The sequence below is a fragment of the Bombina bombina genome, chromosome 5 (genome assembly GCF_027579735.1).
Source record: "Bombina bombina isolate aBomBom1 chromosome 5, aBomBom1.pri, whole genome shotgun sequence".
NCBI classification, from domain to species: domain Eukaryota; kingdom Metazoa; phylum Chordata; class Amphibia; order Anura; family Bombinatoridae; genus Bombina; species Bombina bombina.
Window position 1 is genome coordinate 74,018,226 of NC_069503.1, and position 24,218 is coordinate 74,042,443.

At 39.9% G+C, this 24,218-nt stretch overlaps 1 protein-coding gene across 1 annotated transcript in view; it reads left to right on the forward strand.

Annotated features, from left to right (window-relative positions):
* Positions 1-24,218, forward strand: part of LOC128659899 (zinc finger protein 585A-like) — a 491,003-nt gene that overhangs the window by 304,933 nt on the left and 161,852 nt on the right. Inside the window, exons 4-5 of the mRNA XM_053713487.1 lie at positions 2,906-2,919; positions 21,691-22,078. Of these exons, the coding sequence (XP_053569462.1) occupies positions 2,906-2,919; positions 21,691-22,078 (402 nt within the window). The remainder of the gene's footprint in view (positions 1-2,905; positions 2,920-21,690; positions 22,079-24,218) is intronic.

Below are 24,218 nucleotides of genomic sequence, written 5' to 3' on the forward strand. Positions count from 1 at the left end.
TCCCGCAGTCACGTGAGTGTTGCAGCCAATCACGAATCCTTGGGCTCACACACCTTCCTTCCAGGTGTCCGATTGAGCAAAACAACAACAGTGTAGACAAACCAGGTGTCCCATACACTGCAGTTTCTGGAAATTGATTAGTTATGATACTAGCGTAAAAAGATGACCCACTCCAACGAGGTACTATAAAAACAATTTATTTAAAATGTTTTAAAATCAGCAACGCGTTTCTCGACCACGCAGGGTCATTTAATCAGGCTTTAATCAGAGTAAAGCCTGATGAAACGACCCTGCGTGGTCGAGAAACGCGTTGCTGATTTTAAAACATTTTAAATAAATTGTTTTTATAGTTCCTCATTGGAGTGGGTCATCTTTTTACCCTAGTATCATAACTAATCAATTTCCAGAAACTGCAGTGTATGGGACACCTGGTTTGTCTACACTGTTGTTGTTTTGCTCAATCGGACACTTGGAAGGAAGGTGTGTGAGCCCAAGGATTCATGATTGGCTGCAACACTCACGTGACTGCGGGAGGCTGGTGCACGCCATTGGTTGGTCTTCTGGGCGACGGTTGAGGTCCCGGTCTGTTTTGCTAGGCACATCTTGGTGCCGCTGTTTTTGTAAGTATCCCTTCTATCTGTTACCTGAGCGTGTTTGCAGTTAGTGACGATATCACCCTATGTTTGGCACCTTCTTATCTCAAATATAGATCCTCTCATCGTACTCAAATCTTTTGGAAGAGCTGCCGCCTTTATTGGACATTAAATCTGATTTATGCATCCGTGAGCGCACCTCCACAGGGAGCCTTTAAACCCTGACACCACAGATATAATATTTGCTGTATGATGGTCATTTTTACTGCTGCCAGGTGACCCAACCACGAAAAGTTATAGGTTTTCCATTTATTTAATTTTTTTCTTATTTCTTTATAGAGAATGTTATCATTCATTTTATAGAGTTGTTGAACTGGGGAGTTAGATGAATACCCAGATATTTAATAGATACATTGTAGATCAAAGTTTAATTCAAGCAATTTTTGAGTGGGGGGTATTGCGATGGGTAAGACTTTGCATTTATCAGAATTTATTTTATATCCTGAAATCCCATAGAATTTATTTAGTGACTTATATAGGTTGGGCAGGGTAATGCGTGGTTTGGTGATTGTAAGTAGGATGTCATCTGCGTAAAGTGTTAATTTGTATTCTTGCTTTCCAAATGTGATGCCTGTTATGTCAGGAATGTTTTTGTTTGCATAAAGCAAAGAGAAGGGATGTGAGGGGACATCCCTGTCTTGTGCCATTAAGTATAGGGAAGAGTTTAGATTTATAACCTGCCAAAGATACTTGCCCATTGGAGTGGAATATATAGCTTTAAGGGCCTTAACAAAGGAGTCATTGAATCCCATGTGATTGAGTGTTAGCATAAATTGCCAGTCTATTCTATCAAACGCCTTCTCCGCATCCAGTGAAAGAAGAAGGCGTGCCCGATTCTGTCAAATGGTGTATAATGTTAACCATCCTGCGAACATTATCAGATGCTTCTCTATCTTTAATAAAACCCACCTGGTCTTGGTGGATCAAGTTAGGTAGGACTTGTTTAAGGCGGTTAGCTAGAATTTTTGTAAATATTTTTAAGTCCTGATTGATGAGTGAAATTGGGCAATAATTGAGGCAGATTTTATTTTTTTCCGGGTTTTGGTATAACTACAAGTTTGGCTATTAAAAGTTCCTGGGGGATTGTGTGACCCTCCAAGATATATAACTGTACTTTTAAATATAATTTGTGTTTTGTGCAATATTTTAGTCGATTGTAATATTTAAGCAAAGCTATGAAATTTCATTATCACAAATTGCTTTGAATTAAATTGCGCTCAAGCAAACAAGTTTATTTTCAACCTGTAATATTCATGCTACTTTTGCTGTGCGTGAAGAGCGTAGATAAATCCCTTATCTGCTGTGTTCAACAGTTAACGTGCCACTCATAACTTAGTCCTATATTGGATATCCAAATAAGGTGACATTTAGGTGTAAAATATTACATGTTTTGAGAATGTAAGGTTCTGCCCCTTTAATTAGGGGTTGTTCCTTTTTCAAAGTTTCTACATGAGGCTAATGCAGTCTCACTGATCCTCTCCATTCTCAAGCTGCAAGATTTGTCTTACCTTCAATCCTTGTTATTCCTGTATCTACAGCCTTGCTGGGCACCCTGACTTCTCATCAAACTGATTTCTAGCTATACAAGCTTGGGGCTTGTGAAACTGCCGTGTGTTATGGCACCCCCAAGCATAAAAGGGTTAAACCACCATTTAGTAGATCTTCCCTTACAGAGGCACAGGTAGCTACCGCAGAACACCAAACTCCTGTACTGGAACCACACGAATAGCTGCTAGCAGCTTAACAGCAAAAGCACCCCAGTGGCTTACACTCCTGGCAATCAGTCTCTAATGGCATACAGTAAATTTCCCCTCTCCCTCCCCCCAAGCACGAGTCAAAGCTCCGTGGTGAGGGTCAAGCAGATTTCAGCCAGAGCTGTGTGTTTATTGTTCTTAAATACACATTCTTACACATTAGTACCACCCACAGGGTTTGGTAAAACAATCGATAAGCATATACAATACACTCAGACCCTCCCACACAAAATCCTCACCTCTGCCTGGGATACAATTACCTTACACAATGGTTGATGCAATTACCTTACACAATGGTTGATGCAATTACCTTACACAATGGTTGATGTAATTATCACAGGCAGAGAAATACAGTTCAATTGCCATGGAGCCAAAGTCTTTCACATAGTCTTTCGTTATACAAATGGGCTACATGGCATAGCTATCTGGGGTATCACTGTTCAAATAGGGACGGTACTGAATGACCCGGCTTTCGTGTCTTTGCAGGTGAAAAGCAAGCGTTTCGACATGGGGCCATAGTCTAAAGGCAGCAGGCGGCAACCAGGCTCCTCCAATGCACAGTGGCGAGATTGGTCTTGTCACACCGTGGTTGCAGTATCTGGTTCAGCTGTATTTAATCCTGCTTCCTTCTAACAGTTGTTACTCTGTTCCTCTGTGCAGTTACAGATCAGGACTGTTTAATTCCTCTCTTGGTAAGCGCAACCTCATAAATTTAAGAGCCGAACAGCTGGCTCCTTAACTCTAGAAGTTTTTGCCCGCTGCACTTACCGCATCTTGGCATTCTCACCTCTGACCCCAGGATACATTGCAGGCTTGCCAGAGGTGCAACTGAACAACTCCATATTAGCGCTACAATCTTGCTCTTCAATTATTGCTCTGGATCTAAAGCACTAACACTTTCAAGCAGGGACAGCTCTAGCCATTGCGGAGCTCAAGGCAGAATTCCAAAACCGGGCCCCCTTTCACTCCGCCCCAACAACTAAATAAAAAGGTTTGACAACCTAAATAAGTTCATGTACAATTTTTTTTTTTTTTTTTTTTTTTAAACTTTTATTGAAATATAATTGCGATACAATACAGCACAGAATCTAGGAACAATTATACAGTTGGTAAGTGGTTGCTCACATCCCCACGCTCTATAAAAGTCCATGGAGTATAATGTCCAAGTAGTCTTTGTATTGGGGCGTATTAAGTGAGGGGATCCAGTGACGGCCCTCAAGACTTTGGCAAGTTCCCAGCATAATATATCAATAACGCAATTTGAAGGTAAATAAGTCAGTACGTTTCAACTGCAACGCACATGACTATAAACAATTATAAACAAACAACTAATACCATTCTGTCCTTTAATAAAATATAACCTTTCCTGCCTGTATGACGTAAGAGCAATATATGGTGGGGGGGAAAGAGGGAGGGAGGGGAGGGGGAGGGAGGGGAGGGGGAGGGAAGGGAGGGGAGGTCTGGTCGGAAGTGTCGTTCCCTAAGGAGTGCCGGGTGGGGTAGAGTGTGTCGTCTCTCTCAGGGTGTGGGAGAAGGACTCCCAATAGAACCAAACTTCATGAAAGAAGGCCAGGTTGCCGTTCTTGAAGAAGTAATACTCTTCCCCCTCCAAGAGTTCCGAGGTGTGGTGGAACCACTCCTGGGTCGTGGGGACATTTATGGATTTCCATTTCCGGGTGATAAGTGCTTTCGCACTATTAATGGTAATTTGTAGGAGCTTCCATCTGATCTTACAAACCTTTTCATATTTGTGGTTCAGGAGGGCAGTGAGGGGTGTAAGGATAAATGTTGGACCCATGAGCTCCTTGAGGAATTTCTCTACTCTCCTCCAGAAAGGGGAGATCACTGGACAGTGCCACCATATGTGGGCCATCGTTCCCACCGCCCCGCACCCCCTCCAGCAAGTGGCGCCTGCTCTCGGGTAGATTTGTTTAATTCTTTCGGGTGTGAGGTACCAACGGAATAGGACCTTGTGGTTCAATTCCAAGATTCTAGCTAAGGACGAGGACTTGGAAGTGCTATAGAGAATCGCCTGCCATTGCTCTTCTGATATTTCCCTCCCTAGTTCTGCTTGCCAGTGGAGCTTGTATGAGGGGGGCGGTACCATAAGGGTGTTATCTAGCATTTTCTTTGCTATAGAGAGGGAGCTACGGGGCGGGGAGCCCGACAGGCACAACCTTTCAAATGGAGTTAGTTCTCTAGTTAAACTGTCCTTATGGGGTGAGATTTTCAGGAGGTGTGTCAGTTGGGCATATTTGAGCCAGGAGGAGAAGCTCCCCCCAGCGATATCTGTCATTTGTGAGCGTGTTTTCAGTGTATGGTTAGAGACCAGATTGGCAAATGGGGTTGTGTTTGACATGCCGCCTGGGCGATGCCTCTCCGCCAATAGACCTCCCAAGAACTCGGCGTTGTGTGATATTGGTGTCATCGGGGAGACAGGGGAAGAGATTCCCCTGTCTTTGGCTCGTATTATGTCCCAGGTCTTGAAAAGGTGGGCATAGAGTTGGGATGTTTTTGCGAGGGGTGGTCGGGCTGAGTGACTGATCCAGGTAAGGGGGCCCAAGCTAGGTGAGGTTAAAAGGAAAGAGTCAATAGATGCCCATGCTTTGCTATTTGTGCTTTCAACAAAAACAAATGAGGTGCACAGACAGCCGGTGGTAAGTTCCAGTTTCTTTTATTGCAATAAAAAATCTTTGTCCCAACAAGGGTATAGGATTCACAAGCTGTGCAGAAGTTGGAGATAGCTTCACTTCAGTGACTGATTGCTGACATGTTTCGGCAATTAAGCCGTAATCGTAGCTACAGTCTCAGGTGAGCACCAGTCCTATATACTGGTTCCTGTTACCTGATTGGTTAAAAGATAATTAAAACCATACCTGGAGTGAAGCTATATCCAGCCCTTCTCAAATTGGATATAACAGGATAACATTTGTCCCATATCAAGAATCTGTGATATATACAATCATTTGTGAATTATAAACTAAAACAATCAACCATACATAAATGAGAATGAAATAAGCTTAACACTTTTTGAAAGGTGAATCCTAATATAATGTAATCTAAACAAAGAGTCACATCAATACTTGTTAGTACATTTGTTAACTGGAGGGAAATAGTGAATTTTCCAAATGCCTTTTTCTAGCTTATTCAATGAATATGGATAAATACTTTATTAACAAATACATATGAACCAACAAAGTGAAAATCTGACTCAATGTTGAAGAGCATACAGCTTACACACATACCTATATATATGCAAATAATAATTTTAATGTATAGATATTTCTCTCTATATATTCTATACTAAACAGGTATGTGAAGATACAGTGTTGTAGTTACATATTTCAGGGCTAAAAAATGGAAACACAGACCCAGGACCAGGACTTTTATTCCCAGAAATTTATTAGGTCAAATTCTGAATTTAACCCTTCTGGGACTCTGGTCCTGAGTCTGTGTATCCAAAATACCTCTCTTTTTTCCAGCAGTCTCTCTCTGTCACCTCCTCTTTTGTTCGTTTTGACCTGTTCTATAATGGTCCATCTTAATGACTTGATACTTGTTTGATGACAGGTTTTAAAGTGCTGAACCAGAGGTGTAGTTAGTATACCATTTTTAATGTTTGAGATGTGTTCCCTAATCCTTTCTCTAGTCTCCATAGTTGTAAGTCCTGTATACTGTACATTACATTCAATGCAGGTAAGTAAATAAATTGCGAACCTCGTTCTGCAATTCAGACAAGAGAAATGTCGAAAATTCTCTCCAGTTACACAGCTTCTGAAGCCTACTCCCTGTTGTAAAAATTCACAGGCAGTACACTGTGTGTAATTACATTTAAAGGTACCTTTAAATGTCATCCAGGATGAGCCTGCCTCATCCCTAGCTCTAAGCTGTGTAGGAGCAAGTATGTTGCTAAGGCTTACACCACGTCTGAAGGCATATCTACACCCTTTTGAAACCGTATCTACCAAGCCATCATCTGCTTTAAGTATATTGAAATGTTTTCTAACAATGTTGCAGATCTGGTGGAATTGGTTACTATATTGGGTAATAAAAGATACCCCCTCAAAAAAACATTACAACACAACACCTAACGAACTTCTATTAGATAGGGAAACTACTGATTGTAATTAAGTTTGCAAAGATCCCCCTCTTTCCTTTGGGGAGGCCTGGGATTTAGAGAATTTGGAGGTGTTGCGAACAGAGGGACTACTGGAACTGGATACTTCTGATAACACAATTGAAAAAGGTCCGTCTTTTCGCCCTACCTCCAAGTTCTATCCCATACATAATAGAGGCACAATTTTGGAAAAATTTCAGAATAGGGTAGAATTTGATTTAAACAAATTGGCTTACACCACTCATGGGAGCAATTACTCCAACCTTAGCAAGGAGGAGTTTTCTACCCTGAATAGTCTAAAGGAGAATCACAACCTGGTGATTAGGTCAGCTGACAAGGGGGGGTCAGTAGTTGTTATGGATAAAAGTTTTTTTGTCCAAGAAGCATTAAGACAACTTACTGACCCCTCACAATACCAAGTATTAGACTTCAATCCTGTACATCGCTTCAAACGTGATTTATTACAGTTATTGGATGATGGTAAGGAAGAAGGGTATATAGATCAATCCACATTTGATTTTTTGGTGGTAGATTGCCCTATAACTCCCATCTTCAATTTTTTGCCCAAAGTCCACAAGTCTCTTGTGGACGTGAAGGGCAGGCCCATCATTAGTGGTATTGGCTCTCTGTTTGAACCCCTTTCTCAGTGGCTGGATGAAATTTTGCAGCCACTGGTTAAGGGTCTAAATAGTTATCTGAGAGACACCAAACAACTATTAAATGAGATGGACAATGTTGTTTGGAGAGAAGGATACAGTTGGCTCACAATTGATGTTGTGGCACTGTACTCCTCCATTCCACATAATAAGGGCCTAGAAGCTTTGGATTTTTGCCTGTCAAGATTTACGAACTATAGCCACAGGTTTTGTGGCTTTATCCTTAGAGTAACAGAATTCTTATTAACACACAATGCCTTTACCTTTGAGGGAGTTCATTACCTCCAGAGATGTGGGACAGCTATGGGGGCAAAGTTTGCCCCTTCATACGCCAACCTTTTTATGGGTTGGTGGGAGCTGTCCCACATCTTTGGATGTAATGAACTTTGGAAACATAAGATCATGTATTATAGGAGGTACATTGATGACCTGCTAATGATCTGGTATGGTACGGAAGAGGAAGCTTTAAGCTTTGTATCCCTACTTAATGAAAATGGTGTTGGCATAAAATTCACATTTGAATTTAATAAAACAAGTATTAATTATTTGGATGTTACTCTGACAGGCATGAATAACAATCATGTAAGCAGTAAAGTATACAGGAAACCCATTACTGGCAATACCCTCCTCCATGCCAAAAGCAACCATCCGAAAAGAGTCTTTAAGTCGGTCCTTAAAGGACAATTCATTAGACTACGGAGGAATTACACAATGGATAAGGAATATGAAACACAATCCTTAGAGCTGGAGGAGAGGTTCTGCGAAAGAGGCTATAAAAGAGACCAAGTCAGTCATCATAGATTGAATATTGGGGCAAATCCAAGAAATATCTATCTTGAAGATAGAACTAAAGATAGAACAAAGGAATTTGAGGGGGTATCTTTTATTACCCAATATAGTAACCAATTCCACCAGATCTGCAACATTGTTAGAAAACATTTCAATATACTTAAAGCAGATGATGGCTTGGTAGATACGGTTTCAAAAGGGTGTAGATATGCCTTCAGACGTGGTGTAAGCCTTAGCAACATACTTGCTCCTACACAGCTTAGAGCTAGGGATGAGGCAGGCTCATCCTGGATGACATTTAAAGGTACCTTTAAATGTAATTACACACAGTGTACTGCCTGTGAATTTTTACAACAGGGAGTAGGCTTCAGAAGCTGTGTAACTGGAGAGAATTTTCGACATTTCTCTTGTCTGAATTGCAGAACGAGGTTCGCAATTTATTTACTTACCTGCATTGAATGTAATGTACAGTATACAGGACTTACAACTAGGGAGACTAGAGAAAGGATTAGGGAACACATCTCAAACATTAAAAATGGTAAACTAACTACACCTCTGGTTCAGCACTTTAAAACCTGTCATCAAACAAGTATCAAGTCATTAAGATGGACCATTATAGAACAGGTCAAAACGAACAAAAGAGGAGGTGACAGAGAGAGACTGCTGGAAAAAAGAGAGGTATTTTGGATACACAGACTCAGGACCAGAGTCCCAGAAGGGTTAAATTCAGAATTTGACCTAATAAATTTCTGGGAATAAAAGTCCTGGTCCTGGGTCTGTGTTTCCATTTTTTAGCCCTGAAATATGTAACTACAACACTGTATCTTCACATACCTGTTTAGTATAGAATATATAGAGAGAAATATCTATACATTAAAAATATCATTTGCATATATATAGGTATGTGTGTAAGCTGTATGCTCTTCAACATTGAGTCAGATTTTCACTTTGTTGGTTCATATGTATTTGTTAATAAAGTATTTATCCATATTCATTGAATAAGCTAGAAAAAGGCATTTGGAAAATTCACTATTTCCCTCCAGTTAACAAATGTACTAACAAGTATTGATGTGACTCTTTGTTTAGATTACATTATATTAGGATTCACCTTTCAAAAAGTGTTAAGCTTATTTCATTCTCATTTATGTATGGTTGATTGTTTTAGTTTATAATTCACAAATGATTGTATATATCACAGATTCTTGATATGGGACAAATGTTATCCTGTTATATCCAATTTGAGGAGGGCTGGATATAGCTTCACTCCAGGTATGGTTTTAATTATCTTTTAACCAATCAGGTAACAGGAACCAGTATATAGGACTGGTGCTCACCTGAGACTGTAGCTACGATTACGGCTTAATTGCCGAAACATGTCAGCAATCAGTCACTAAAGTGAAGCTATCTCCAACTTCTGCACAGCTTGTGAATCCTATACCCTTGTTGGGACAAAGATTTTTTATTGAAATAAAAGAAACTGGAACTTACCACCGGCTGTCTGTGCACCTCATTTGTTTTTGTTGAAATTGCGTTGTGGAGCCGAGGTTTGCACCAGCGACAGTGTGGATTTTCTGCATACCGAGTACAGCTCACCAGTTCAGGCCCTGGGAACTGCTGTTATCTGCATAGCTTAGTACCGGGGAAAGAGGTTCCGACGGACCGGAAGTGTACAGTGACGTCACACGCCATCAGAGAGGGACCACGTCGAGGAAACCTTAGCGGTCAGAGAAGGCGACAAGTGCCGGACTGCCAGAGTGTGCACCTGGTTTGCGCACAGAGGGTTATCGTGGATCTCCCTGTTTTCCTTAACAGAGGTGGCGATTTTGGACAACACTTTACCAGGAAAGGTGAGAGGCTATATACACGCCCGTACTGGGAACTAAGGCAGTTTGATCATTACTTACTAGCCCTCCAATATACATGAGAGGACGTTTGTTTATTGCCACGGTAACCTGTTACTTAAGTGCCGACACATATTGACTCTTTTGTTTGCTATTTGTGCTGTCATGCCATTCAAGAACTCTCTGCATCACTATTGCCCTGTAATATTGCTGGATCGAGGGTACCCCCAAACCTCCCGCTCCCAGTGGGGACATAATGACTTTTTTGCTAATGCGTGGTTTAATACTTCCCCAGATGAATGAGTTTAGCATTGACTGTATTTGGTGAAGGTATGTATTTGGTAAGTGTATCGGCACCGCCTGCATTATGTAGAGTAACCGCGGGAGGGCTGTTATCTTGACCGCCTGTATACGGCCCCACCACAAAAGTGGCTTGTTTTGCCAATTGTCTAGCTCTTTCTTAAGTCTGTGCATAATAGGTATATAATTATGTTTAAACAGTTTGCCACTATTCGGGGTAAGATAAACACCAAGGTATTTAATTTTGTCAGTTTAGTTTGTAGGGGCAGCAGTTCGCCAAGGCTGCAAACTGCTGCTTTTTAATATTTATATTTAAGATCTCAGACTTCCTAGCGTTAATGAGGAAGTTGGAATGGGCACTAAATCTGTCAAACTCTTCTAATAGGTAAGGGAGTGAAGCGCTCGGGTGGGTGAGTAGAAGCAAGACATCATCCGCGTAAAGTGTTACTTTATATGTGTTAGGACCTAGCTCAATTCCTGTAATGTTGGGATTGTTTCTGATCTGAGAGGCCAGGACTTCCATTGAGATAGCGAAAAGGAGTGGAGACAAGGGGCATCCCTGCCTCGTCCCATTTCTTATCTCGAAGCTGTCGGAGAGGATACCATTAGCCTTAACCCTTGCTGAGGGCTGAGAGTATAAGCTGAGAATTCTCTGGATCATTACCCTTCCTATGCCAAAGGCGGACAGGCAGGAATGGAGGAACTTCCAGTCCAGCCGGTCAAAGGCTTTTTCAGCATCAGTTGATATTACAATTGACGGTGTGTCCGACCGGCTGGACTGTTCTATTAGGTGGAGTCCCCGGATGGTATTGTCTCGCGCTTCCCTTCTGGGAATGAACCCTGTTTGATCTACGTGAATAATTTGGGGAAGGATTGTATTCAATCGTGTTGCTAGTATTTTTGCATAAAGTTTAATATCAGAATTTAGTAGCGAGGTAGGTCTATAATTTTCCACTTTTTGGGGGTCCCTGTCCGCCTTTGGCAAAACAATGATATGGGCTTCTAAGGTGTGTCTGGGCCATGGTACCTGCTTATCTATTGTTGCAAACATGGAGGTTAGGTGTGGAGCTAATAGCTGTCTAAACTGTTTATAGTAAATGTTGGTGAACCCGTCGGGCCCTGGGCTCTTGCATAATGGGAGGGATTTTATTGCCAAGAGTACCTCCGAGGTAGATATTGGGGCCTCCAGGGTTTCTGATAACTCTGAAGGGAGTACTGGTAGGGCAGCTTCCTCAATGTACTGTTCCCGCGCCTGTGGGGTTGCTGTGAGTGGGGGGCTCGGCAGATTGTATAGATTGTTATAGAATGACCTGAATTGATCAACGATTTGGTGGCTGCTAAGGGCTTGATGACCAGCTGAGTCGATTAAACTGTGTATGTAAGAGCTAAGTTTTTGTTCTTTAAGGGATTTTGCTAAGGAGGGGCCTATCTTATTGGAGTTAGCTAGATACGTTTTCTTGAGGAAAAATGCCTTCGTTTGAGCCTCTTTATAAATTAGTCTGTTTAGTTCATTCCTCGCCTGCCTCAATCTATCTGTTAAGTTCTTGTCTTGTGGGGACATTTTATGCTGTAGCTCCATGTCGCGAATGCTCTGTGTCGCGGACCTGTATGATTCTCGGTATTGTTTCGTCAGCTGTGCTTTGTGTTTAATGATTTCGCCCCTGATTACACATTTATGGGCCTCCCATAGGGTGTGCGGTGTTACATCTGGAGTGTTGTTTAATTCAAAATATTCTTTTAGTTTTTCTGCTAACCGTGTAGAGAATGCAGGGTTTTTTAGCAGTGATTCATCGAGCCTCCACACGTAAGGGGAGAGGGGCCTGTCTAACCAGTTTAATGTAGTTGTCACCATGGCATGGTCTGTCCAACTAATAGGCTCTATGTCAGCATCCCTCACTAGGCTGTGGGTGATTTGGTCGGTGAAAATGTAGTCTATACGCGAGTAGCACCTATGTGGATTGGAGAAAAAAGTGTAGTCGCGCTGACCTGGGTGTTTCACCCGCCATGCGTCAATCAGGGTAAGTTTGTGGGTGGTTGTGGTTATGTCTTGGATGGTTTTAAGGGGCACGCTGCCTCGGCCTAGGGAGCAGTCGATACAAGGGTCAAGGGCTACGTTCAGATCCCCAGCCATGACTAGAGAGCCCTGCTGGACCTGGAGTATCTTATTTGCGGCTTTTCTAAAAAACTGTGCCTATTTGGAATTCGGGGTGTAAATGTTGGCCAGGGTTATAGGTCAATTGTATAGGAGGCCGGTAAGGATTAGCCATCTGCCCTCTGGATCTGCCTCTACTTGTGACAATTGAAACGGTAGTGATCTATGGAACATGATCCCCACCCCCCCGCGTTTGCTGGCGTGGGATGCGAAATATGCAGTGGGGAAATCTCTATTTGAGAATTTAGGTAAGTTATCTTTCGGGAAGTGCGTCTCCTGTATAAAGACCACATCTGCCTTAGCTCTTTTGAAACAGGAGAGAGCGACCGACCTCTTTGTGGGTGAGTTCAGGCCCCTGGCGTTAAGGGTTATCAGTTTGACGGTGTGTGTTCCTGTGGGGAGGGAGTGCTGTGACACTTTGGAGGTCATTCTAAGCTATCAGTGGGGTAGGGGAGGTGGGAGGAGTGGGAACCGTAATGGCTCTGTGGTGTGTGCTCACAAGGGGGGTTGTACCTTAGGTCAAATGGATCCAGATCCTGGGACTGAGTTATAGGGTGAGTCATGCGGGTCCGACCAGACCAGGGAAAAGGAGGAGGAGAGGCAGGTTGCGGTAAGGGCAGTTCGGAGAAGGTATATCTGAAATGGTAAAAGGCAAACGTAAACAAAACAACATGTATAAAACTTATTCTAAAAGCATAAACATGCAACATACTATGCTTTCAGGTGGGTAAAAATGAAAAACAAAAAAGGGGAGTGTGGGGGGGGAATAAGTAGCTGCTACGACTTGCGGTAGCAGGTCGGCCTTAGAATATGGGACTGGAATTACATGGTATAGGCATTGCTATAAGGAATAAACTCTCTATTGGGTGGTTAGCCTATAGTTGTACTTATGGCGCATATGGCGCATTAATCACATACATAGTGTATTGTACACATGATGCATACGGCATATTAAACATGTACACAGTTAAATATTAGTACTGTGCAACAACTGTGGGGTAACTGTAACACTCCTTAAGGGGAGGAAAGACAAAAACAATAACAAAGCAGCAGATAGGTGCCTAGGGTGTGACATAATGTCTATAAGGACCACACCACGCTGTGGCAATATGTAACATGGCAATCAGAAAATATAGGTTACTTAACACAAGGTAGTCCTCTCAATCAGGTGACTGCTCCTTGATTTGCAGGTATCCCTTTGGAGGTCTTGGTCTTTTTCCCATGGTGGACAGGTGTCCATTCTTGTCTGTGTTGTCTTGGTGGGTGCTGATCTTTGGGAGCTTCCTGTAGCGATGGGAGGCTGGGTTGTGAGATCTTTAATGATGAGCAGAAGTCTTCCAAGTCCTCTGTTGATCTGTAGGTTGCAGTTGTGTTATCCTTGATCACTTTGAGTCAAAATGGAAAGCCCCATCTGTAGGGGATTCCAAGGTCTCTGAGGTGTAAAGTGAGGTATCTGGTCTCCCGTTGCTTGGCTAGTGTGAGCTGACTTAGATCTGCAAAAAATTGAAGTGCACATCCCTTGTGCGATATAGGTGATTTCTTCCTCGCCGCGGTGAGGATGTCTTCTTTGTCTCTGAAACTTGTGAATTTTATAATTATGTCCCTTGGAGGAGCAGTGTCTTTTGGGGTTGGTCTCAAAGCTCTGTGGTATCGATCAAGCGGATACTCAATTTCTTCTTTATTATCCATAAGTGTATTAAACAAGGTCTGTAGATAGGGGAGTAGCTCTGAGGTTTTGATGTTCTCAGTGACACCCCGAATTCTAATGTTCTGGCGTCTCCCCCTATTATCCAAGTCCTCCACTTGGTTCTGTAGTTGTGTTATTAAGGTGGAATGGTGGGATGTCTGCTGTGACTGGACATCCAGCAACCTATCTGTGTGTTCTGAGTCTTCTTCTAGTTGTGCTATTCTATTGCCAATTTCACTTATCTCTTTCCTGACTTCAGATAAGCTGGACTTTAACATGGAGCTGACTTGGGCAATAAAATTGTTGAAATCCTCTTTGGAGGGCAGGGATTGAAGGTCTGCTTTAGTGAGCATCGTCTCTGTTGTGTCTGTATCTGAAGCAGATGTTAAAGAAGGCAGTTTATCTGAGTGTTCAGTTGGATCTGTAGCTGCCATTTCCACTACTTTGAAAAAATTGTGAACTGTGGGGGCTGTGCTGCTCTTACTAGATTTTTCAGCTCTAGGTGCCCTCCTGGCTGACATAGTGGGAAGGGAGCCCTTCTGTTACAATACACTGATTCAGTTGCTGTGATTAGGTATAAGTGTATTGAGAGGGTTAATGTTCATAGGTAGGGCGCCTGTAAGTGTGTATTATTTCCCCCTTCTCTAAGTATAGTGAGACTGTGATTCCTGCACTGATGTGTCTAGCGGCGCCATCTTTGTGCCATGCAGCGCAATGGGCTATGTAGAATGCAGGGATATTTGCCGGGTAATGGAGGTTGGAGAAGCTGTATGACGTGAGTTATCCGGTTGTGGGAGCAGTTTCCCCTGCGTGGTTACGGAGATGAGGCCACAGTGTGTGTATTATATGGTAATGGAGACTGTCATGTCTGCACTACGTTCTCACCCTTCCCATGGTGTCCGCGTGGCTGGTCAGAAGGAGAGCACTGATCGTGCGGTGTAGAGTTGTTCCTCCGATGAGCGGTGTGAAGGCTTCTGTGTGCGCCGCACTTCCGCAGCGGATGCTGTTAAGGCTCTATGTGGGCCATGTGAGTGGCCGTCGGAAGGCCGCGGAAGGCCGTGGTAGTGCACGGTGCTAGTTACAACACCGGGTCTTTTTCACTTCATGTGATCCCTGGGCTATTAGGCAGCAAATGCGCTTGTTATTATCTTCCAGCTCGCAGGTTCTGTGGTGCTAAAAGCTGTTTTTAGGCCGACCCTACTTCAGAGCTCTACATGCTAGCGACCATCTTGGACGCCGGCTAGCTCCGCCCCCCTCATGTACAATTTTTTATTCAAAATACAAAATCCACAAATGTAGAGCACTATAACATTGTATATATTGCAAATGTATACCATTTGTACAAGTGATAGTGAACAATAATATTTTTGAATACAATTGATTATGGCAGTAGTTATGCACAAACAAAATTAGGCAGTTGACTATAACTGTCTGTCTGTGTGATAACAATGTCATTACAGGCAGAGATAGTGATTCAAAACCTCAAGTTGGAACCCAAATAGATAATTATACATACCTACCATGATAAATGCATACAGGTAATGAGAATTATTTGATCAAAATTATGTATAAACATACATACAAATCAAGGTTTTAGAAATACAATAACATAAAATACATTTTTAAGTCTTAATACTAAGGTTACATGGCAAAACTTCATTTTGATATTACATTTTAATCTAACCTTTATTATAATAAAAGTTATGGTCTACTCTTTGACAGTAAAATAGATAGATAAATAAAATTGTTTCAAAGACTACCTGACCAGTTTTTCAAACAATTCCCTTAAAAAGGGACCTCAGAATATATATTGAACCATTAAGAAAAACATTTGAAAGGGCAATTAGCCCAACATAAAGAGATCAAGAAGTATGCCAGCATCATTGAAATCCCTAGTGATCATGATTAAATGTATTAATATTTGTCCTTTCTAATGTTTTTTTTTGTATTACTGTGCCAATCCATCTTTATAAACTCCAACCTTAGGGTTGCCAACTTTTGTTTCTAAAAAAATAAAGTGATTTATTAATCTAATCATTTTTATGTCCACAAATTTACAACACAAAACCATTTTGCATCTGTTAATTTTCTTACTCACTAATTGCAACCACCCTGACCATCAGCAAGATCACTGTACTGCCAATGGATGTGCCTTCTTTTCCCAATGAACTGTCACTGTACCTGACCAACCTGTTTGTCCTTGGCATAATGCTAGCTTTGCCAAAAAATAACAAACAAAATGTGACTATATCATGCTGCACCAAAAATCCAGACCTACTTTACCTGTTTTTCAAACAATTCCCTTAAAAAGAGACCTCAAAATATATTGAACCACTAAGAAGAACCTTTGAGAGGGCAATTACCCCAATATAAAGAAGTATGCCAGAATCATTTAAATCACTGATAGCCAGATTAGTTGTGGCATTATGGCTGCTCGCTAATATCATGTACGTTATTTTCACTGCACACTTTTTATAACTTAGGTATTACGAGTCTAAAAAGAACCTTGTAACGCGTTGCGGTAACATGAGTACTGTGTTGTTCCCCAAAGCATAATAACAAGCGCATTAGATCAATGCAAAATGAAGAAAACACAGATTTTTTCATCTAACACTCAATCTCGCGAGAAATACACACTGCTTTGTCATATTATGTATACAACATAATGGACAATAAAAACAGTCAGCTCAAATGTACAAACAACAATCGCTCACGCAACATAGCATATACGCATTCAACATTCATAATCGTAAACAACAAATACTACACAACATTTACACTAAACAAGGAATAGGAAAATACGTTGCGATCTGCAACACAGAACAAAACAACATGGAAAAAAATTGCACACTGATACACAAACAAAACATTCGCATTGCCGATTACAAAACATTAGTAAAAATAAACATTTACAACACTTAACAAATACGAGACCATCAGAAATTAGCATTTAGGTTTGGAGATACTACATTTGGAGAATGTTATGCAAAATGATCACTATGACATCATCGCATTATACACATTCCACAAATACAAATCTGCATTTACAAACTCAATATGAGCATGCGCAAATTAAAACAACTACTCCACATTGCACACATACAAATTAAAAATAAAGCACGCCTGAACCTCGTTTACTTTGCAAACTGGAACATCATTAAACATTTACATAGGGTATATAAGCACGCTCTAAGCATGGCTTCTTTGACTGTATTGCTTTTTCGAGTTAGGTGCAGGTCTAGGAGAGTTAATTTTTGAGAGAGAGTGAGTTAGTGAGAGAGCGTTAGTGAGCGAGAGTTTGTTTGGGTGAGTGTGTAAGTGTTGTTTTTTTCGACATTCATTATATAAACACATTCAATACATACATACACTTATCACTAACACTACATACACTCCATACCCCATTCCCTTTCATCACATACCCATCCCATAGTTACATTTTGTTTGATTTACACCAACTTATTGTTTACATATCCTAATTTTCGTCTTTTTCCCCATATACGTTTGTCTGTTTAATACCCCTTACCCTCTTTTTTCACACTTTGAGCACTTTTTACTATTAGTTAATTATTTTGACCCCCTTTCATTTGTGCACCTTAACATTTTGATTGAGTATGGCGGGAGGGAGGGATAGGTGGCAGATTAGCCAGGAGCTAATAGAGCTCATTAGGCAGGAGGCTAGGGATGAGCTTATAGAGGAGGTTAGAGAGAAGGTTAGGCAGGAGAGAAGGAGGGAGAGAGGAAGGGGGAGAGGAACTAGAGAGGAAGGGGGAGAGGAAGGGGTGGGTGGACCCAGCAACATTGTTGAAGATGAACAAGTGGCTGGGCCCAGTGGTGTAGTGCAGGAGCATAGACAGGGAGCTTCACAGTCTGGGGAACAGAGGCTCAGATTGCAGGGGAAGCCCAGGCAGAAGGAGGAGAGATATACCATGGAGAAGAAGGAAGCCCTTATAGAAGCTTATATGGAGAGGGCTACGAGGCTGCAGGCACCGAGGGCCACCCCTTCAGATCAGAGGAAGTTGTGGGTGGAGATCACGAATGCTGTTAATGCAGTGGGGGACTATAAGAGGGATGTCAAGTCTATCCAGCACCATTACAGGACTGCAGAGCTGAACTTAATAAGAAGCTCACAAGGGAGAGAGAATACCAAACAGGGACCGGTGGCAATCCTGAAAAAACCTTTGAGTTTTGCCGCTGGGAGGAATTGCTGTGTCCCAACATCTCCGAGGTGGCCATAGTCGGTATCGAAGGAGTTTATACCGGGAACCTGCGACTCTCATCTGCTGGTAAGCTCAATTACTAATCGCTTGACATCCACCTCATAACTCATTCAAACGCAAAAAAAAAGTAGGGATATGACTAACGCAATTACACATATTTTTTCAACATTATTACGTAAAACACATTCAGAATTACCTTGAGAAAGTTGCATTTGAAGAAAAGCCATCACATTAGTATCTAGTCTACAGATTATGTGTGCATTTAAACAGATTTAAGACAAGCCCAAAAAGACATTAATTTTGACCATATAGATATCAGAAAGATGAATTTGCAAATACGTAAATCGTATTGATTGCTTTTGCTTACAATTAAATTACAAATGCAACCTCATTAATACACTTTCAAATAGAACATTTACATCTTTATTTGGAACTGTGCTAATATCTCGATTGCTTTCATTTTCAAATATACAGAGTCTGAGGCCAGGGAGGAGGAAGCATGGCACCAACAGGCTCCTCCTTCACCCAGGCATGAGAGTGGTGCAGATGACTCGCCACCTCTTGGAGAACTGGAAGATATCCCTGCACCATCCACCCCTAAAGAAGCCCCCGCTGCAGAAGAGATCCCTGCAGAAGCCCCCCGTGCAGCAGCAGCACGCCATGAACCAGCAGCCCACTGTGCAGCAGCTTCTCCTGAGAACATCCCCCCAGAGGTGGAGATCTTGAGGAATTTCCTCGAAGAGATGCAAGCCTCCAGGAGGGAACAGGCGGAACTCAGAGTGTACATGACAGGAGTAATGAATCAAATGCTCGAAGGCCAAATTATTATATTGAATACTCTAAATAATATGTTGCAGGTCCTCCGGGAGGTGCCAAGTGGACCGGGTGAAAGACCATCTGCTCCTGAACCATCTGCGCCTGGGCCTCCTTCATTTTCTCCTCTGCCTCAATATCCTCGTCAGCCTGGTGATCCCTTAACCACTCACAGTACTCCTCCTCCCCTTCTTCACCAACCATCTCCTAGGAGAACTCGTTGCAAAGGGCAGTTGCCCTCCCCAGAGCCTCTGTCTCGTGGGAAGAAGAAGGGAAGGAGGAGGAAGTAATTTTGTATATATATTTTTTTTAGAATTTAATGTGTAAAGGATAGGTATGTGATGATGTTGTCTTCTTACACTTGTGGAGCACACTCTGTATTTAATAGACTTCTATGAGACCGGGTCCATGGAGGCATATTGTTTGCAGAGTGTGTTTTACAAGTGTGTGGAGACAACATCATCACATGCTGTCCTTGTTGATTAGATTGATTGTTTTTTGCGATGTGATGTCCAAACTGTTCTCCTAATACAAAACAATGACCATTACAATTATACATGATGGCATATCACTGTTTTGATGCCAACAACACAGCTTAAAGGGACAGTCAACACCTGAATTATTGTTGATTAAAAAGAAAGATAATCCCTTTATTACGCATTCTCCAGTTTGGAATAACCAACACTGTTATAGAAATACACATTTACTTCTGTGATTACCTTGTATCTATGCCTCTGCAAAATGACCCCTTATTTCAGTTCTTTTGACAGACCTGCATTTCAGCCAATCAGTGATCACTCCAGAGTCCAGGGTGACTATACTGAATTATCATATAGAATGTTTTCTTTATGAAACACATTAACTAATGCCCTCTAGCTGTCAAAATGCATTCAGATTAGAGGCAGTCTTAAAGGTCTAAGAAATTATTAAGTTATAGTTAGTTGGATATTCACTATCTTTCAATTTTTGAACTGGCATCTGTATTTTTATTTTTTATACATCTGATCATTGCTGACACAGCCTGATATAGTTAGTATCCATTATATTTTATTTCTATTAACTTTATATATATATATATATATATATATATATATAATTTTTTAGATACACACATATATTATACATATCATGATCTCTTGTTATAGCACATTCTCGCTTTTCTCTATTTACTGCACCAATAATCCAGTACATGGCACTTATTTTGACACAGCTTCGTATGCTTTAGTTAGTATCCTTATTTTAGATATATTGATACATATACGCATATATATGACCTCTTGTTATAGCACATTATTTCTTGCATTCTTTATTTTATATATATTTTTTCTAATATATTTTTTGTATTGTACCATCAATTCTGCATATGTTATACACATATTGATATAATACATTTGGCCGTAAATTGCTCCAATATTGTTATATATGTAGACCGTTCCCTCTGTTAACATGGTTGTTATTAGGTTCAATGTATTTCATGATCTATATAGATAGATATATATATATATATACGCACATATATCATGACCTCTTGTTATAGCACATTATCCCTTGTACTTTTTCACTATATTTTTTATTGTACTATCAACTCTGCATACGGTATACACATATTGTTAGAATACATTTGGCCGTATATCGCTCAAATATTGTTATATATGTAGACTGTTTCCTCTGTTAACATGGTTATTAATAGATTCAATCATAACTTGTTTTCATCAGTAATCACTAATTTAGGTTACTATGATGTAGTAATGTTTACATTTTATGTCATGCTTTTTTAATATATGATTTACAGGTAAATAAATAAAAAAATACAAAACAGAAGACATTTTCGAGTATAACATTTTTTGTTAAGATGGATTATATTATAAAAAATAAACAGTCTTATTTTTCTTTATTTCATTTCTTTTCATGTAGACAAACACGTGAATAGTTCATATCCATCCTTCACTATAGGAAGCACCAGTCTGATACCGCCAACTCCAATAGTCTTAGACACTAATGACTATTCACAAACATTTGGGATATCACAGCAGATATTTAAAGAAGATGGTGAATTGGCAGGAACTGGGCAGCAATCATTATGTACCGAGAGTAATTTAGTCATCAAACAAGAGGACAACATTTATACGTTATCTAGTGAAATTATTATCCCTGAGGATAAACCACACACATTTACTGAGTTTTCAAAACATATTAAAGAACGGAAAAGTCTACAGTCTAGCCAAATGATTCATACAAAGGAGAATCCTTTCAAATCTACAGAATGTGAGAAAAGCTTTAGATGGAAGTCTCAATTACTAGAACACCACCATATTCACATAGATGAGAAACCACACACATGTACTGAGTGTGGCAAATGTTTTACACAAATGGGTCATCTGAAAACTCATAAAAAGATTCACACAGGAGTAAAGCCTTTCACATGTACAGAGTGTGGAAAACCTTTTACACAAAAGAGTAGTCTGAAAACTCATGAAAAGATTCACACAGGAGAAAAGCCTTTCACATGTACAGAGTGTGGAAAAAGTTTTATACAAAAGCGTGATCTGAAATATCATGAAAGGATTCACACAGGAGAAAAGCCTTTGACATGTACAAAGTGTGCAAAATTTTTTACACATAAGACTAATCTGAAATATCATGAAATGAGTCACACAGGACAAAAGCCTTTCACATGTACAGAGTGTGGGAAATGTTTTACAGAAAAGAGTAAACTGAAAACTCATGAAAGGATTCACACATGGGAAAAGCCGTTCACATGTACAGAGTGTGGAAAATGTTTTACAAAAAAGAGTAAACTGAAAACTCATGAAAGGATTCACACAGGAGAAAAGCCTTTCACATGTACAGAGTGCGGAAAAAGTTTTACACAAAAGAGTAATCTGAAAACTCATGAAAAGATTCACACAGGAGAAAAGCCTTTCACGTGTACAGAGTGTGGAAAAAGTTTTACAAAAAAGAGTAAACTGAAAACTCATGAAAGGATTCACACAGGGGAAAAGCCATTCACATGTACAGAGTGTGGAAAATGTTTTACAAAAAAGAGTAAACTGAAAACTCATGAAAGGATTCACACAGGAGAAAAGCCATTCACATGTACAGAGTGTTGAAAATGTTTTACAAAAAAGAGTAAACTGAAAACTCATGAAAGGATTCACACAGGAGAAAAGCCTTTCACATGTACAGAGTGTGGAAAAAGTTTTACAAAAAAGAGTAAACTGAAAACTCATGAAAGGATTCACACAGGGGAAAAGCCATTCACATGTACAGAGTGTGGAAAATGTTTTACACAAAAGAGATATCTGAAAGCTCATGAAAGGATTCACAAGGGAAGAAACCTTTCATATGTTTAGAAAGTGAATTTTTTTTTATTGAAGTCAGGTATCACAAAACAGTAAATATTTACACACAAATAAACTTTATATACACAGTGTACAAACCTTTTTACAATTATCCTAAAGAGGACAAACACTCTATAGTTGCATCAAAAGAGATGTTATTGTAAATAATACTTTCTAAATCCCTGTTATAAAAGCCCCATATTAGAAGAGCTCTCCTGCTGTCCTTTGTTCCTCTATATAAGTGCACCTCAGTTTCTCTCATATATATGTGATAGAATCCAAACACCACATAGGAATATACAGATCTGTCCTCATACTGACCTGTTTACACAACCATTCACCACCAAAGCACCCCCAGTGTTGTTTATTAATATGCCAGTGTTAGGATTTGTACGTTTTATTTACATAGGGGAGAAAATAATTACATTTACAGAATAAAGGAGTCTTTATATGGATAGAGTGTTAGAGAATTATATAACAAGAAAATCAGTCTAAAATGATTGACATCTGGGAGATATATTTAATGTGCACATCATGTGGATAAACATTTTCTTATAGCAATAGATGCTTAGCATTGCATATGTTATATACCAGAGGAATTACTGAGGGGAAACTGATTTTATCACATGAGACACAATATCAGTAACTGGTACATACGTGATCAAAATCAGTTTAATTTAAATGGCTACTATAACCTACATGTATACTGGGTATGTAATATGTATGTCATGTTCTGTAATTTGATATTATGTCTGTTAGATGTTTTCATGTTAGTTAGAAGCTACAAGAACTGATAATAGCACATACTGTATATATAAAGGGAACATTATATGTCTGATAATCCCTTTGTATCAAGAGCACAAGTGTTAGGTATATTTATACCATTGTGTGCATATATCATGTAATGCTGCTGTTTACTATATAATGATATACAATGTTTTTTCATGCAAATAAAAAGTGATTGGAATCCAGACCAGTATTTTGTGTTTTTTGTATAATTAAAAACCCAATATCACAGAATAATTAGTAAAACATCATCAAAGACAGAAGCCAAATCTGACAGTGCAAGTTAAACGCTGATAATTCAGATAGAGCAGCAATTTTACCCAACTTTCCAATGTACTTCTATTATCTAATTTGCTTTGTTCTTTTGGTATCCTTTGTTATAGAGTTAGCCAATCAGTGCTCACTCCTCAGTAATTTCACGTGCATGAGCTCAATGTTATCTATATGAAACACATGAACTAACACCCTCTAGTGGTGAAATACTGTTAAATGCAGAGGCGGCCTTCAAGTTCTAAGAAATTAGCATATGAGCCTCCTAGGTTTAGCTTTCAACTAAGAATACCAAGAGAGCAAAGCAAAATTGGTGATAAAAGTAAATGGGAAAGTTGTTTAAAATTACATTCCCTATTTAAATCATGAAAGTTTTTTTTGGACTTGACTGTCCCTTTAAGTCTGAAAATTGTGTATTTTTCAGTCCTGAAAACTAAAAGTGCACATTGCAGCATCACAGAAGTGGCTTCTTTTTGATCCAGGAGTTATATCTTACTATAAGGTGTATATAATGTCAAGTTGCTATGAATACTTTCCTTTCCTTATGTACTTCATCTTTTCAGTCAATAGAAAAAGAGATTTGGTATTACAATCACTATGTATAATATATCTGTAAGTGTTTGCTTATATATAAATATTCTGTTTTATTTATAAATAATATTATTAATTGATGAATAAATGCAAAGCATTTTTGTATATCTATTTTTGTATAAAAATACAGTGAAACAAAATCTCTACAGGATTATAGAAATAACTAGTGTTAAAACCTCCAACTACATGGGCCAACATGTTTAAGGAAATAAATATACACTATCCCTATCCCTCTATCCCTCTCCCAC